At 34.1% G+C, this 17,725-nt stretch overlaps 1 protein-coding gene across 3 annotated transcripts in view; it reads left to right on the forward strand.

Annotated features, from left to right (window-relative positions):
- The window catches only part of LOC126751024 (kin of IRRE-like protein 2), a 513,287-nt gene that overhangs the window by 416,317 nt on the left and 79,245 nt on the right, over window positions 1-17,725 (forward strand). For all 3 annotated transcript variants that reach the window (XM_050460920.1, XM_050460921.1, XM_050460923.1), the window contains exon 15: window positions 4,224-4,431. In XM_050460920.1, the coding sequence (XP_050316877.1) occupies window positions 4,224-4,431 (208 nt within the window). The remainder of the gene's footprint in view (window positions 1-4,223; window positions 4,432-17,725) is intronic.

The following is a 17,725-nucleotide window of genomic DNA, read 5'->3' on the forward strand; positions in this document are numbered from 1 at the left end:
AGCTTCACCACGCTTGGACCAGGTTTATTTTCGCACATTATTGTCGTATTTGGTCCATTTTTCATCTCTTGTTACCATTCACTTCAGAAATGGTTCAATTTCAGTTCGCTTCAGCAAAGAATCGCGGATGATCATTTGGTCCATAACATTTTCAACAAACAATTCATGTGGTACCCAAACGTTGAGTTGCTATTTGTAGCCAGCCTTTTTAAATGGTTCAAAACTGTTTGATGGTGAATGTAAAGTTACTTAGCGATGTCATATCTGCTTATGTGATGGGCCGGGTCAATCTTTTCCATAATTTCATCCACTTTTTCAAACGATAGGTGGAACAGAACGAGGTGCATCTTTCACATCGAAATTTCCAGAACGAAAGCGAGCGAACCATTGTTGTGCTACAAGAACACAGCATCGTCTCCGTAAACTTTCCAAATTTCATTGGTGGCTTGCATGGCATTTTTCACTTTTTTATACAAAAATTTCAAAATGTAGCGAATTTCCTTATTATTTTCACTAATTTTTGAACAACTGTAACTTTTTTTCAACTACCCCGAATTTAATTTAAATATTAGTTAAATGAAGCTTAAAATCTCATCTTTCTACCATTATATGACATGATACAATGTGATTGGTAGCACTGGAGATATACGACTGCAACGACATCTGTTGAGAAAATACATCGAAATAACTTTTTCGACTACCCAATATTTGTTAAAATTTTTTTATTTGAAGAAGCCATATATAATGTCATATAAATAGGAGTACCCTTATTTCATCCATCAATACGAAATTATTTATTTTTTGGTTGGTAACATACAGTTACTTTAATAAAAGCTTAATAACTAATATTAGTTAAACCCAAACCCCAAAGGCTAAATCAATTTCAATCTAATTTTAACCTCAGCAAATCTGCAAATATATTCAGCACACGGATTATCATGCTTACTAAGTTATTTATATAAGCACAAGTGTACACTTATGCAATCTCTCAGTTTCATAAATAGTGCTTAGAGTGTGACTCTACACAAGTATGGTATACGTATGTATATTTATAGAGGGAAAAGCATGCGGTGTTCTGCCCAAACTCATTGGAATTTCAACCGCAGCACAATCATTACGAAAATTGTTATTACGAAAACCACCGTTGACTACCTAATGACAACAACAATTTACTTGATAATATACAGCCATCGATATTGGTTTTGTTTTTGCTAAACCAGCACAACTACACACATAAACTGTTAGAAATTTCAGTTTACATATATACACATACATATATAGTATATAGCATGTATTGTTTGTATAAAAGTATGTGTGTGTGGAATAAATTTTAACACTGTCGACACGTTTGTCATTCTCGCCATAGCCACGAGCTCATTTACAATTCAATTCATTCTAACAATGTTGCTTGTTAATTTCATATAGCGTTGACATATTTCTACCCTGTACTTGCCACACTAGCACAATTCACGTAATTTGTGTTAGTTTGAGGGTGACTTTGTTGCTATTGTTTTGAAAATATTTTGCTGATTAAATCAAGTCACCTCATTAGAGAGTTCTGGCTTCCACATCTGCTGGAGAAAGCGTACCAGAGTTGTTACATAAGCCATTGAATCGTTGATGGAAGCATATTTCTAGGAGGAAACAGAATTTTTTATTCTACGTCACCGCTTTAGAGCTGAATCATGTAAGCTGAGTTAATGTAATATAACGAATTGCTGTTATAGGGTAGCCTAAAAGATTATCGAAATAAATATTTTTTGGGCTGAAAAATGCATAATAAGTTATCGGATTTAAATACTGATATTTATAAATATAATGCTTTAGCAAAGAAGTCATAGTTCTACTTTGATTTATGATCGAAATACTCAAGTGAAATAATAATTCAATTACAACTCTGTGATCATTAGAATTTACCACAATATTCCCTTTTATTTATACCCTAGCCGGAAGATGACAACTGACAAATATAGCTTGGTGTTTTTTGATTAAACGTCAAAAGCTCAAAGTTGTTGTGAAATAGCTTATTTATAGCTTCTATTACGGTCCTTTGGCAGAGAAGGAAATCTTAACAAAATAGTGTGTTTAATCGAATTGGTCAATAATTCATAGCCAATATGACCCATGCAAGTTGCTTCGCTTATTGGTGGAACTGTTTTAATGAAGTTCATACACTTGAAGCCTTATAGCCTTTTCGCACAGAAAATTTAATTTAGTACATTAAGATAAAATTTTAGGAACCAGTTTTAGCCTTTCGCACAGCAAGCTACTCGATTACCGATTAACTGTTATACTTCTTGTCTTCTTAATTTTTCTAATAATTAAAGTTCTTCAGTTGATTGCTTTTTCATCAATGCACATAACCAATTTTATAGCCTGGACAATAACCCACAAAGTTAAATACAGCCAAACTGAAAGTGTGGACAACAAGCCGCTCGATTAAGAATTTTGTAGTCTGTATGGTAAATTGATCTAAATTACCTTTTTAATCGAGGAAAGGCTTGTTAAATGATCAATCCTCCTGTGCGAAGAGGCTATTAGCTTGAAATATTCCGAGATTTTGCGCTGAACCTTTTAGAAATGTCTCAGATCCTTGCCAATAGATGCTTTGAAAAGTATATCTAGTCTACATAGAAAATGTGTTCGCAAAACACTACAGATAGGGTATATGTCGTCAGATTGGGCACAAATTGGTAATGCGTCGGCAAGCGCTGATGAAAATTTTAACGGTATGAATATCGTTCTAGTCTAGAGTAGACCGCAAGAGGTTCTTTGCAAAATGAATCTCATCGCAATTGTAGGTGTTTAAACTAGACACTGTCCAATAGGTTGGCATGCGGTGCGGCTAAACATTCTGTTCACCTATTTTTCCAAAAAGTGTACGAATACAGACAATGTGTACCATCTAGGCACTCTTTCCTCAAATGCTCAGTTTTTACCAAGCTAAAATTGAATTTTTTCGCTAGACAAAACTTCGATGTACCCAGCGAAGTGGCAAGGATTGATATTCAAACTAGTAAGCTCAAAACACTTCTGATGACCTATTTTTAGCAGTATTCATTTATCAAAAAGAACTAACAATCACTGCTTTCTAAGTAAAATCCATCGCTGCCTTTTACGCCAGGATCAACTATGCGAAATAGCTTAAGAAATTACATGAGTTTCGACATGTAAAAAAAACACTTTTTTTCTGAAATTATTTCTCATATAAAAATTAAATATTTTACTGAAATTTTTTATTGTTAGAAACATACACTATTAACAAAGAAAATCTGAAATTTTTGGAAAGGAATAGTTTAAACTCGATAATTGCGACGACATTTCCGGTGACCCCTCGGAAAAAAGATGCGCCCACGTTGACAGGTTAACTCCTTGCAAGATCATCTAAAGTGAAAAAATACGTGTTTAAGTTAAAACCCTAAACTAGACTTGGACGAAGGAAAAAAACTGAAAATTGGTTTCTTGGCAGACATTTTTACAGAAAACTGAAAATTTCGCAATTTTTTTTTAGTTGTAATTCAAAAAAATCCTTTGTCCAAGTCTTTAAGAATTGTATCTCAATGACCTGTGTAAAATTTCATCAAGATCATTTGAGTAGTTCTCGCAAAATCTTACCAACCAACTTCAAAAACACAGTTTCGAGAAAAATGCGTTTAAAAACGGCGCACTCAGCCCAGCCAGCCTCAAGCGCACAAGTTCTCAAGGCTGTATCTCCGAAACTATTTCTCTGATCAAAAATGCTGGGCAATATTCTAGAGGTGTTATAGAATTTAATAAGACAATGAAAAGACTTTATTTTTTGAAACCCGTCAACCCATGTAAGCCCTTAAGCAAACTGAGTATATTCTATAAACCCTTCCTTAAAAATTTACTGATAGTAATTTGTGACTACTCTTGGCTTTAGAAATTATTTTTCGAGAGCGCGTTAATTTTTGTGAGAGATACCTCTACGTTTTCTAACAAATAAGAGTGCATTTATATGAGATAAGAAGACGGGTATAATAACAATAGAAAAATATTCACCTACATACCTATATATATCATTATCAGAACCTAATCGAAATTATAGCTCGACACCATCCATTTTTTTAAATCTTTTTTTTTAAATATTTATTGATCCTAAGCTATGTTGCTATCAAAGTTAAGAAAAAAAATTTCAATCAATAATCAATATTATATATATTATTTTTCTTTTTCGCTCTTCAACTAACTCCTCTAACCAGTGAGAAAGCCGATTTGAAATCACGTTCGGACAGTACCAGTGGTCCACAGGGTGATTCGATATATACCACGCCGGCTGGTTTTCATCATCATCAGCAACAGCAACAGCAACAACAATTGCAACAGCATCACCAACAAGCGCAACAACAACAACAACAGCAACAGCATCATCATTTACAAACCGCACACGGATCACCGGAGGCAATGAAGGTACGCATGGCTGCAATGATTTTACAGCCGCCAACTAGGGTCTAGCAGGCAATCAATGATAATAATAAAAATAATATCAATAATATGAATCATACATTTAACAATAACAATAATAATATGAATAATAACATCAATAATATTGATAGTAATACGAATGTCACTACTACTACAGTAGCAACTGCAACAACAACAACAACAACAACCACAACTACAACCATGACAAATAATTTAGTTAGTGTTAGTTGTAGTAGCAACAACGATTTGCAAAATAACAAACATAACAATAACGGTAATAATAGTAATAGTAGCGGTAACACAACCAAGAACAACAACAACAACAGCAGTAGCAGTAGCAGCAGCAGCAAACAAAACACGTTGCATTTAAATACAACAACAAACAAATTGTTAATAACGGAAAACGCAACAGCAAATGACATAGACGAAAAGACGAACGCGGGCGCAGCTAACGCCGACGAACGCGTAACGGCGAACGCGATTGAGAGCACTAGCGCTAATCATAGTAACAGTGCTGACATGTGTGACGCCGTTACAAACGAAAAACAAAAACAAAAACAAACTGAAACGGACAGAGAGCAAGACTTGAGACGCGACAGTGCCTCTAACACTAACACAACTGGCGCAAACACAAACACGAAACAATGCCAACAACAACAGACTGCAATAACAAAAATGACAACAGCACAAACAATAACAGCAACAAGCGCCGCCGAAATTGACAAGTGCGACACAGAAATGCATTCCATAACTAGCAAAAATACTAGCAACAGCAGTGGCAATCAAGGTAGCGGCGGTACTACAAATAGCGGTAATGCTTCCTTAAATTTTATAAACAATACCGAAACAACTAGCGGTATGAGCACTAACGGTAAGCAACTAATATTGAATATAACCGAACCGCATGCGGTTGCCATCACCGACGACAAGTTGAACAGCATGCGCGCCCACCAAAGACAGCGGCACAGTCAGCGACGCTTGCGCACCAAAGCGCTGCTTGACAGTTTGCCGCAAAGTCTAAAAATGCTTGGGCGCGCCGAACATGTAAGTAATTACGAGGCGCTACTCGCCGGTAGCGAAGAACTACTGCAAAGATTGAGCATAAATAATCCCTTCTATTGCTTTCGCAAGCAATCGAACTCTTTGAAAGAGATGCGCGCACTGGCGTGTAGTGTAGTTGAACGGCGCTTACGCAAAGTGCATTCCGACACAGATATATGCAGTTGGCAGCTAATTGCTAATGTTGACGGACAGTTAGACAGTGATGCAGTTTCGGCGCCAGAGCGTCACGCGCGCATACTGTTAGAATGTACAGGTGACGCGTTATTAGGTATGAGGGATGCGCGCGCAAGTGTATGGCATTGTTATGCACCGCGCAAACGTGGTGATACCGCGGTACAATTGTCAGATGCTGATGGTAGTGTTGTAGTTGTCTTAGATAATAAGCAAAGTAGTATAGTAAGTAAGCCAAAATCATTAAATAGTCTCGAAGAATTGCTGAGCGACAGCAGCACTGAGGAAGCTGAATACAACGCGCGCGGTTACTTGCTGGACGCCGTCGCAACGGAGCGCGCATTTGCAGTTAGCACACATGAAACGGACAGCAGTACAGTTATAACGAATCCATTCTCCATTTTTCTGGATGACGACATGCAAGCGGAGCATTTGAGCGCCAACGCGCGCCTACGCGCTGCTTCATGCGCTTCACAACAACAGCGGCCACTGAAAAAACGACAGCGCTCCGAGCGTTCTATACGCCGTCTATTCGATGGTGGTAGCGGCATGACAAGCACAAAGCGCGCACTAGATGGTAATATGAAACAACAAACAAACGAAAATGCGCGTCAACATTACTTGAATGGCATACCGGTTAGCCGCTTCGAGCGCCAAGATTTTGTCAGCACCAACGCCGCCATGACACTAAGTACAACGGCTAAGTCACAAAAACTCAAACCAAAACATGTCTTTAAGAATCTTTCGCTACGCAAGATGCACAAATCGGCGAGTGGCTTGCCAGCGACGACATACGCAATTACAACAAACGGCGCTGATACTATCAGCGATCTGCCACAAATGAAGAAACTCAAAATCACCTATCCGAATCGCACACAAAGCATACACAGCGCGTTAGATGTTAGCGCCAGTGCGCGCCATAACATTGCGTTAGTAAGTCCGGGCAGCGCCGCTGGCAGCGGCAAACACTCTTACTTCGAACGTTTGCAAGCGAAAACGCGGCAAGGACTGCAAAAGTTACGCGACAAATGTCGTAACTTCAAGCAAGCTAGCGCGGCGCATCAACAGTATGCCGGTAACGGTAGTGGCTTCAGCACGTTGGCCAAGGATGACAGCTTTCGCTTTATAGGCGATCGCGCGCGTATCAGCAGCTATGAATCGAAATGCGCTGCGCTTAACGCCAGTGCTAGTGGCCGACAACAAGCCACCATCTACAAGAGCTACAAGTCTGAAATTGATCTCTCTAAGAATTTACATTATCTCGATGCTTACTTAGAGGAGAATTTCGAGCAAAATCTGCGCAACACAAAACAGTCGGCGCACTCAGTGGGTCGCGTTGCGGCAGGGCGCCTGCAGCGTCAACGACAAATCGAAAACAATGAAGTCAAGGAAAGTGAAAAGTGTGGCACGCCGCGCTACGCAAAGCCACTGCGCGGCCGTACACATAAACGCAGTCTCTCGGCGGCACAAAAATCATTAACAACCACAGAGCAAAGAGCGCTGCCGACTGCGTCCAACAGCAACAACTATGAGAACCTTGGCACGCTGCCGATATCTAAGCGCGGTTGCTCCGACTCGCTCAGCAGCTCGGATTATGCTTCCGTATTTAGTGGGCCCACATTGGCAGTAGAACAGGCAACACCGGTGAGCTCGATTGGCGCAACAGAGCCCATTACGCCCTCACTGGCAGACGATACGAGCAGCAGTGCTGGTCTGCGCTACGAGCATCCGAAAATGTCACAATACTTTTATAACAAACTCGCTGTGGACGATTCCGCCAATCTCTTATTAACTGCAGACGAGCATAGAAGCAGTGAGGCGGCCACTACTTTCTTCAACACTTCCAACGAAGATGATTTGGCTGACAGTGATTTCGTGGGTTTGAGCACTGGTGGCGATGCCGCGCTGTTGGTGGATTACAGACGTGCAGCCAATTTGGATGATAGCATACGTATACTAGTTAACGAAGCTGAAGACAAAGATTTTCAATTACAACTACAACGCGACAGTCAGGTGGCAGCAATGAAGCAGCAACACGGCACTGGCGCCACTAACGATTGGCAGCGACCGCAGCAAGAACATCAGAACGCCGCCGACGAACGCAATTTCTTGTTGGCGTATAATGAGAATCTAGCCGAAAGCCATTTCTATCGTTCGCTTAATCAACATCTACAACAACAGCAACAACAAAAAGACGTTTCTCTAGATGTAGATGGTAACGGTGTATTTGGCATTGATGCGACTGACATGAATGAGCGGCGCAACGACACAGATCTACATTACGAAAGCTATTTAGAGCATTTCTATCGCGCGAAGAGTGGCCAACACACGCGTAAAGCAAACTCCATTGGCTATGATGATGAGCGCGTTGGTACAAGCGGCATTGAAAATGAGGACGACGGCGCGGAGGGTGGTTATGTGCCGCGTAGCGCATTCCGACGCGCTGCACGCGGCAGGAAAGCTGGCGGCAGCGCTTTCGAATTGCGTCATAGCGCGCTACTATTACTCGGCGAGCAGCAAAGTAATAAAACACATCAAGATGCAACAACCAGCGTTAATCCTGCCGCTTCCTATGCGCGCCAATTCTACAACTTTAGTGTTGATATGAAAATGCCAGCGCTAGCACAGGAGGCAAGCGCTTATGGTATGGAAGCAGATAAAGTGAAATTGCCAATGATGAATACATACGTTGCAACAGCTAAGCCATTAGATATCTATTCAGTGCACAAAAACAAGCAGCAACAAGAGAAAACGTTAGCATTTGATGGAAGAGATGCGATGTCATTGGCCATGGTAGAACATGAAAATGAACGGCAGTTAAGTGGCGCGCCCAATTTGTTCGAGACGCCAAAATCAACGAAAAATTTGCTATACGCTACCGCTGCTTATGACGCTTATCTTACAACAGCGCCTAACGGGATGAAAGATATTAACACGCGACATTTTTACAACGAAGATGACACACAAGTTTCCACAACCGCCGCAGGCAGTAAAACGCCCACCAAATTCCAACAACAAAGTGGCAGCGGCATAAAGGCGAACATATATTTGCAAGCACAACCGCAGGCGCCAGCAACAGCAGCCAGCGCATTGTACATTGACGGCAAGAAATATGGCGGAAATCCGGCACAAAGCATGGCGGCAGCGTGTGGTGATGCAAATAATCGCTACATGTTGGACAACATGCGTCGACATTATCAACCACAACAACAACAACAGCAACATCAACAAAAACCAACAAACTCCATCAGCTCGTCGCTATCGCTGTCGACATCCTCATCGTCAAATTCGTCCGTTTCACAGCCTATGGTGTACAATCAACAACAACAGCAGCAGCAGCAGCAGCTGTTACTACCTACCGCAGCAACGCATGCCAAGACCATTAAGCCGCAACAGCATCAACCAGCACATGCCACCAGCGCCTACCATATGCGCCGCAATTCGACAGCCTCCAACGCCTCATCTTCCGATAATTTCGACACGTTCATTGCCCTGCGCAGCGCACAAACAACAAATGGTTTTGAACTGGCATCACCAGCAGCCAACAACAGTGCCGCATTACAAACAGATTATCTACTCAACACGAAACGTACAAATATCGGCAATAACAGCACCAACACAAACACTACATACCAGCAGCAACGTCAGCATATGTTAACGGGCGCTCATACACGCACACACACTGCCGTTCACTATCCCACCTCACCGTCAAGCGGCGGCAGCAGCGGCGGCACCGTGCCACTCATCAGCGCGCTCAACTATTATGGCACAAGTGGTGGCAGCAGCAGCCATTCAGATGCCATGCATGGCGCATATGCCTCGTCGACAACGTCCGCGTCCGCATCGGCGTCATCATCGTCATCCTCCTCGTCGACGCATCATAGATATGCGCTGACCGCGAACGCTTCAGCAATTGCGAGTAATAACTATGCTTTGTTAGCACAAATGCATTATGCTAGCAACAAAGGCGTTGCGGCGGCGCCTATCGGTTCGGCTGATTCAGCGGTCGGCAATGCGTGCACAACAGGTACACCCATATCGCCGGCTTATGCCAGCGAGCGTAAACCATTCATACTTGAGTATGAGTGTTAGCGCAAAGGTATGTTTTCAATGCGCACGGCAGGCGAACGATGAGTGGGTAGAGTGTAGAGTGTATCATAATGTTGATGCAGTTTGAGGTGGTTAGACAAAAATTGACCGTTGAAAGCAGTCCGTAATATTGTAGTATATGAATTTTCGATTTAAAACTCCGTATAGTTTTTTAACTATACGTTGTTGCTTTAGCTTCTGAAACATCACTGAGTTCAGTGTTTAATGTTTTTCGCTCATTTCAATAAACAAGATTTATTATCAATTTAATTTCTTTGGAACAAAATTTGTTCGAATTTCTATTTGTTTCAAAGCACCCTAAATGTAGGCCAGAATTTAAATTTTTTTCGCCTTTAGATTGTACCTTACACATATTTGTCGGAGTCAAAATACTAGCTACTGTCATCGAATATACTATATATTATATATATATATACTATATCGGACATTCATCAAAATATTTCTTCCATTTTTCATTTATTGCTAAATATCCTAAATGTAGGCAATGCCGTTTCACATATTTTTTTTTGCTATAGTAATTATAGTAAAAATTTTGGTTATAGTGCATTTAATGCGTATTAGGATATTTTTGAGAAGGAGTCGATTAAGTTTTTGTTGTTCTCTTTGATTATTTTCTACAAATGTCTGACACACAGCGAAGCAAAGGTTCTATGTGACCTGGCCATAAATCTTTTTTCCTTATACTGTCATTACTGAAATTATTGTCTTACTTAAAGATATTTCATTATTTGGCATTGACTGATAATAAGATTCTTAAAAAAAATAATTTAAGAAATTAATTTGCATACAATGTTTTACCTATAACATGTTATAAAAAATTAAAACAATTAGCAAAACTTTTACCATTAAACCATCATCGATTCGCCATTCCCCTGCTCGTTATGTTGTAGCGCTGCTCTCTGTTACAAAAAAAATATATATTATATGCTGACGCAACAATAGAATTAGCTTTTAAACTCCTGCTCTCGGTATTTTCTTCGCTCTCACACTAACGCCATCTCACTCATGCATTAATATTATCTCCGCTCACCGTCAGTTCGCTTTTTATTACACAAATTACAATAGGAAATATTTATTATTCAATATTTATTTTTATAAAAAGTTATATTTATTTAATATAATGTGCTGTCGCAAGTGTTTGAATTCTATCGTTTATGCGTATCAAATATCTCCGCATTATAAAAAAGCGCAATTAGTAATGAAATTAAGAATCAAACTTGCAAGTCACATTGTAAATGTAATAATTACGTGTAATTGAAAGCTCTGCATGGAATAAAAATGATTTTGATTTTAATTGATGGCCAAAATAAATAACACTGAAAATTCATATGGGAAAAAATTTAAAAAAAAGTATATTAAATTTTATAATCTTTATATTTTATACGGCTTTTTAATATGAATGGCAATAAATAGCATTGTTTTAAGTATTCGTTCCATTCAATTCAAAATTACTAAAATATTTTTTTTTTTTATTCAAAATTTTCAAATAATTTCCTACAATATTTTTTTTATTCCAATTTTTTTATAAACATTTTTTTTATTATATTTTTTTTATTTTACAAATTTTTACTTTTTTATTGAATAGCCAATTTATTTCATAATGATTCTTTGTGTTTAACTCTAGCTTTTCTCACTTTTTTTGTTCATAAAAATTAATTCTGGAAAAAAATTCAATGAAAAGTCAAATTTTTAACATTTCCTGCTCATAAAAAATTAGTTTTGAGAAAAATGTACTTTTATTTCGAAATTTCTTTTTACAAAAAGAATTAATTGTGAAAAAATTCATTATTTTTCTAAATTTTCACTTTTCCTGCTCATTTAAAATTAATTTCGAAAAAAAAATTACTTTTATTTTCTAATTTCTGTTCATAAAAAATTTTTTTTCAAAAATAAATTTTGAAAAAAACTTACTTCTAGATAACTTTAGGTTAGTAAAATATTTATTTTGAAAAAATTAGCTTTCATTTCCAAATTTTCTGTACATATAAAATTAATTTTGAAAAAAAAGCTTTTTTCTAAATTTTCTGTTCATAAAAAAAATCATTTAATAAAATAATTATTTCCAAATTTTCTGTTCATAAAAATTATATTTGAAAAAAAAAATTTTTTCTCCAAATTTTCTGTTCATAAAAGTTAATTTTGACAAAATGTACTCTTTCATTTCCAATAATTCTGTTCACAAAAAATTAAATTTGAAACAAATTTGCTTTTATTCCCAAATTTTTCTTTCATAAAAAATTAATTTAAAAAAAAATTACTTTTTTTCTTAATATTCCAATTTTGAAAAAAATTTACTTTTATTTCCAAATCTTAGGTTAATAAAAAATTAGTTTTGAAAAAAATATGCTTTTATTTCCAAATATTTTGTGCATAAAAAAATTAATTGTGAAGAATTTGCTTTAACTTTCAAATTTTACTTCCATAAAAAATTAATTCCGAAAAAAAATTATTATATTTCTAAATTTCCATTTTTACTGCTAATAAAAAATTAATTTTGAAAAAAATTTATTTTTATTTCCCACTTTTCAGTTTTCCTGCTCATAAAATACTACTTAAAAAAAACAAAAACTACTTTTATTTCCAAGTTTTCTTTTTTTTCTTTCACAAAAATTAATTGTAAAAAAGATTATATAACCATATTTTGACTTTCCATGCTCACTATAAAACTAATTTTGAAAAATATTTACATTTATTACTAAATTATGTGCGCAAAAAAAATTAATAGTTAAAAAATTAAATTAAACTTCTGAATTTTCACTTTTTTTGCTAAAAAAAATTGGTTTTGAAAAAATTTATTTTTATTTCTAAATTCATGTTCATAAAAAATTAATTTTGGAAAAAAAAATAATTTCGAAAAAACTTAATTTTGCAAAAAAAATATTTTTAAATATTTCTAAATAAATTTTTTAAATGAATTTTATATTTTTTACACTTGTATAACTTCTTAACGAACAAATGCATTTATTTTAAAATGACGATTAGGTAAAAAAAAGTTTAAGAAAAAAATAGCTTTAAGAGCTCTTAAAAGATGACAATTCAATTACGAAAAACTCTATTTATGGCTGAACATATACATATATGTACATATGTACGTTCATGTCACATGATTATGATGGCGCAACAACAACAAAAAACGAATACCAGCAAATTTATACCAAAAAACGTTGATAAATCGAAAACTATTGACAATAATGAGATTCAATTAAAAAATTAAAACTAAAATAATGTAATTAACTATTATCATTAAAATTAAATATGTAATTTTCAATAAAATTTTCTAAATATAAAACACACAAATATATATATAAATTGATATATAATATAATGTTAGTTACAACGAAATGTCAGCATTGGCGGATTAATAATTATTATTAATTGATAGAATAATGAAATGCAAATTTAATTTATAAAACGTAGTTAAGCAAATAAGAAAACAATTATGTGAAATGGAATTAAGAAAAAAATAAAAATATAATAAAAAGTATATTAATTAATTATTTGTATGTATGTATGTATGTATGTATGTACTATAAATAAATTTATACACATATATATGCATAAAAAATGTCCTGAAAGCACAAAAATTACATAAATATAAATATAATTAGTTATGTAAATAACTTAAGCCTAATTGCTAATAAATATACTGAATATTGAGAATGTTTTTAGGCGAAAATTGGCATAAAAACAAACTGTATTTCTTTTTTTTTCGAAAAACTCAAATACGCTTAAATATACTAGCATTCAACTGAAAAAATGCAAAAGCAGGATTTATTACTTTTTTGATAATTTTTTTATAATTCTTTTTTACTTTTTTTTCTAAAGCGACTTAGTGAATCAAAGCACTAGAAACTGCTTATTTTAAAAATGAAATTAAAAAAACCGTGAACGAATTCAACGGAATTCGTGATGGAATCGCATCCAGCTTAAATACAGCAATTCACTAGCATAAACATACATACAGACAGATTTAATACTGAAACTAAAAATGTTCATAAAAAATATGTTTGCTAAAAAATATTTAACTCTTTGAGCTTCCACTTGTGAAAATATCAACATACATATATAACAACTAAATAACCTGTACATATCTATATATACATAATACCTATGTATGTCTGTACTTAAGTCATAATAAGCATACGTCCAAACACAATAAAAATAATATTAATAGTAAATAACATGTTGCTTACCTTACACTCAACAATAACTGTTAAAAACATAAAGCAAAGAAAGTATTAATAATATTAATAATATACTATAAAAATAATAATTAACTATCATGTGACAAATGTATAAAATAGTTATAATTTTAAGTCATTTAGTTCGTTGCTGCTCAAATTTGCTTATTACAATAATAAAAAACACATTAATGCACATAGTGGACAGTTTTTTTATTTTTTAATGAGTATATTTTATTTATTAATATTACTAATATTTTTATTTTTTTTTTTTGTTTTTATTTTGTTATTATTACAATTTAACACAATTTCTTCAAGGAAACAGACGTTCAAAAAATATGAAGCAAGCACCTCTCATCCAAGCACTTCCATGAGAGCCACTCGAGCTTTGTTCAAGGGGTTATATACAGTTAGAAGACCGAAAAAGACACATTTTCTACAATTTTTTCTGTTAGAACTTTTAAATTTATTGATCAAAAAATCTGTATGCATATTTTGGTATATTTTATCTATATTTAAAAACTTAGTATTAGCAAAAATATTAATTTGGAAAAAAAACTACAGCTGATCTCCGGAAGCTCCTCTCAAAAAAGACGTTTTGCGGTGACCACTATAGCTCTGAACTGGATTCTCTGAAATTAAAAAACCAAACAGATTTCGTTAACGTAATGTTAAGTCTAGTAAACCAAATCGAAAAAGTAAACAAAATAAAATTTTTTGCCAAAAAAAACCAAAATTGCGGCGTTAAATTGTCTATGAAAAAATCTTCGTTTTATTACTGAAAAATATATTAAAGAAGCTCGTATTAAAATTTAAGACTAATCGTTTAAGCCGTTTTTAAAACACCCTTTTGAAAAAAAAACACATTTACAGTTTCGCCTTGTACTTCCAAGCACTGTGAAACGCCTTTTCAAATTTGCGTATAACTTCGAAAATATTTACCAGAACGACATTCAATTTTCTGTGTGTATTAGATATATGTACATAAGAAAATTAAATAAAAATGAGAAAAAACGTTAACTTCGGCTGCACCGAAGCTAATATACTCTTCACAGGTGCATTTCTTTTAGTAACTATGTGTCCAGTACAGCTACATATATGCCATAGATCTGAACAAATTTAAATAATCCAAGTTTCGACCACGTCAAAAAAGTTTTAACTTCGGCTGCACCGAAGCTAATATACCCTTCATTAGGTGCATTTCTTTTAGTAACTATGTGTTCAGTTTGTATGGAAGCTATATGCTGTAGTTAACCGATCTGAACAATTTCTTCGGAGATTACATCGTTGCTTTAGATAATTTTTAAAAACAAACAATATCATAATAGAATGAAAACCATCGCAAACAAAAGATAAAATAACAGACATTAACAGAAAAGTAATATACGCGCGATCTGAGATCGCGAAAATGTAGGAGAGGGGCGTGGTTAAATTTTTAATGGTAAAAACGGCTTATCTCGATTTCCGACGAAACTACGAGTGCAGTAGAATAAAGTTATGTGGCAATGTCCTAGGTAACGAAAGAAAGAAAAAAGTGATATGGCAAGAAGATAGGAAATGAAAAGGTGAATAACTTTTGTACACACAATTTTTCCTGAAAATTTATGTGAAAATTTCAAATAACCAAGTTTTTGGATTTTTTTATTAAACTAGTACAAACAATTTTTTATTCAAGAAATTTGGTGGGGACTTACTTTCTTATGTCCCACACATTTTTTTTTTATTAAAATATTTACTTTTTTTTCTTTTAGTGACCTAATATCGAAAAAATAGAAGTAATTTTCAATCAAAAAATTCTCTTACAAAATATGAGATTTGTTTCAAAATTCAGCAGTTAGTTGAAATATCCACTTTTTGTTGGTATAAAAAATATATTCACTACTTTGGTAAATTTTCTCAAAACATACAAAGAGAGACTCAACTAAACCGTATAAAAACGATTCAGAATTGCTTATTTTCGTCTCTCTATTATTTCGTGGTAGCAACAGTAAATAAAATAATTTTGCGTTCCCTATGGATTTCAGCCAACTATGTTTTTTTTTTATTTAAAAAAATACCTACTTTTCAATTTGAAACATTTGTGCAATTTTTACATTAATTTTAGCCTGAAGGCAAAACAATTTTTCCACTGTTTGTATGGTAAAGTGAAAACTGGCTTAATTAATTGCATATCTACAAATATATATAGTCATTTATTTCTTAGTTTTGCTTAATTTTTTCCTAATTAAAAAATAACATTTTTTTTTTAATTTTCCCATTATAATAATTTTTTTATGAAATCAGTTGCGCAGCAACGACAAAATGATAGATAAGCCCATTTGTAAATGCTCGAATTAAGAAATTTGTTAGCTTACGAAGCAATTTAAATATTTGCTTGTACATGTATAAGTACATAGTTACATATATGTGTGCTTAAACAAAGTATAATTATAATGTACATTATAAATGTAGTTGTGTATGTATGTATGTTTAACAACGCATATATGTAGCAAAATATACAACTACAACACTACGTCACGCACTAAAACGACTGAAGCACATAATAAATGAATTAATGTATATACTATATGTACATACATATGTGTGGGTATGAGAGCGTCTGCATATGGCAAATAAAAAAGCTGTACATATGTACTAGAAGCACAGCATATGCGGTACATATGTAAATGAAACAAGCACAGTAAATACATATCATAGTATTTCATTTATTCATTATACATATATATTTTGTTGTTATATATGAAATTGCATTTAAACACAAACATATAAATGTTAATAAATACTCGTATATATATACAACGAAAAAACACTGATTTATGCGCTTATACCCAGCAAACCACAAGCAGTTATATTATTTGAAGATTTGAAAATTTAACGATTTCAAATAAGCGCGGCTAAGATAATTCATCAAAAAAAAACTGAACAAGAAACATTTTCTAATTTAATTAAAATTAATTAAAATTTTATTTAATAAAATTTGTGACACTATATGGTAGTTAAAAGTTTCGATAAAACAGAACTAAACCCTAACTTTGTGTACTACAAAGCACTTTATTGAAAAGTTTTGCAAAAATATTCCACTAACTTGTGGTTAAAACTGACGGTTAATGCTAGTACTGAGTCAATTCGAACATTGGAAAGCTTTAATAATCATACTGATTAGTCCATTAGAACATTAAAAAATATCGTTGAAATTATATTTTAGTAACCAGTTGTTAAACCGACGGTTAATGTTAGCATTGTGTTAATTCACACCATAGAGAGTTTTTATATCCATGTTGTTTAGTCTATTACACGAACAAAAAAATTTTAAAAAATATTTTACTAACCAGTGGTTAAACTGACGGTTAACAGTTGTGTTAGGTCAATTCGTATGCTAGAAAATTTTAGTATTCATGCCCTAACCAGCACTCAACATAAAAAAAATTGTGAAAAAATGTTTTATTAACCAGTGGTTAAACTGACGATTAACGCTAGCCTTGGGTCAATTCAGATGCAAAACAAATTTAATATTCATACCATTCCCATTTCACGATCCAAAAATTTTGAAAAAAAAAATACTAACCAGTGGTTAAACCGACGGTTAATGCTAGCGTTGAGTTAATGCACATATTACACATTTTTAATATCTATATTTATTAATCTTTTTAATGATAAAAAAATTGTGAAAAATATTTTACTAACAAGTGGTTAAACTGACGGTTAACAGTTGTGTTACAATTACATACTGAAAGTTTAATGAAACAATTAACCAG

This window comes from Bactrocera neohumeralis, chromosome 2 (assembly GCF_024586455.1).
Source record: "Bactrocera neohumeralis isolate Rockhampton chromosome 2, APGP_CSIRO_Bneo_wtdbg2-racon-allhic-juicebox.fasta_v2, whole genome shotgun sequence".
NCBI lineage: Eukaryota > Metazoa > Arthropoda > Insecta > Diptera > Tephritidae > Bactrocera > Bactrocera neohumeralis.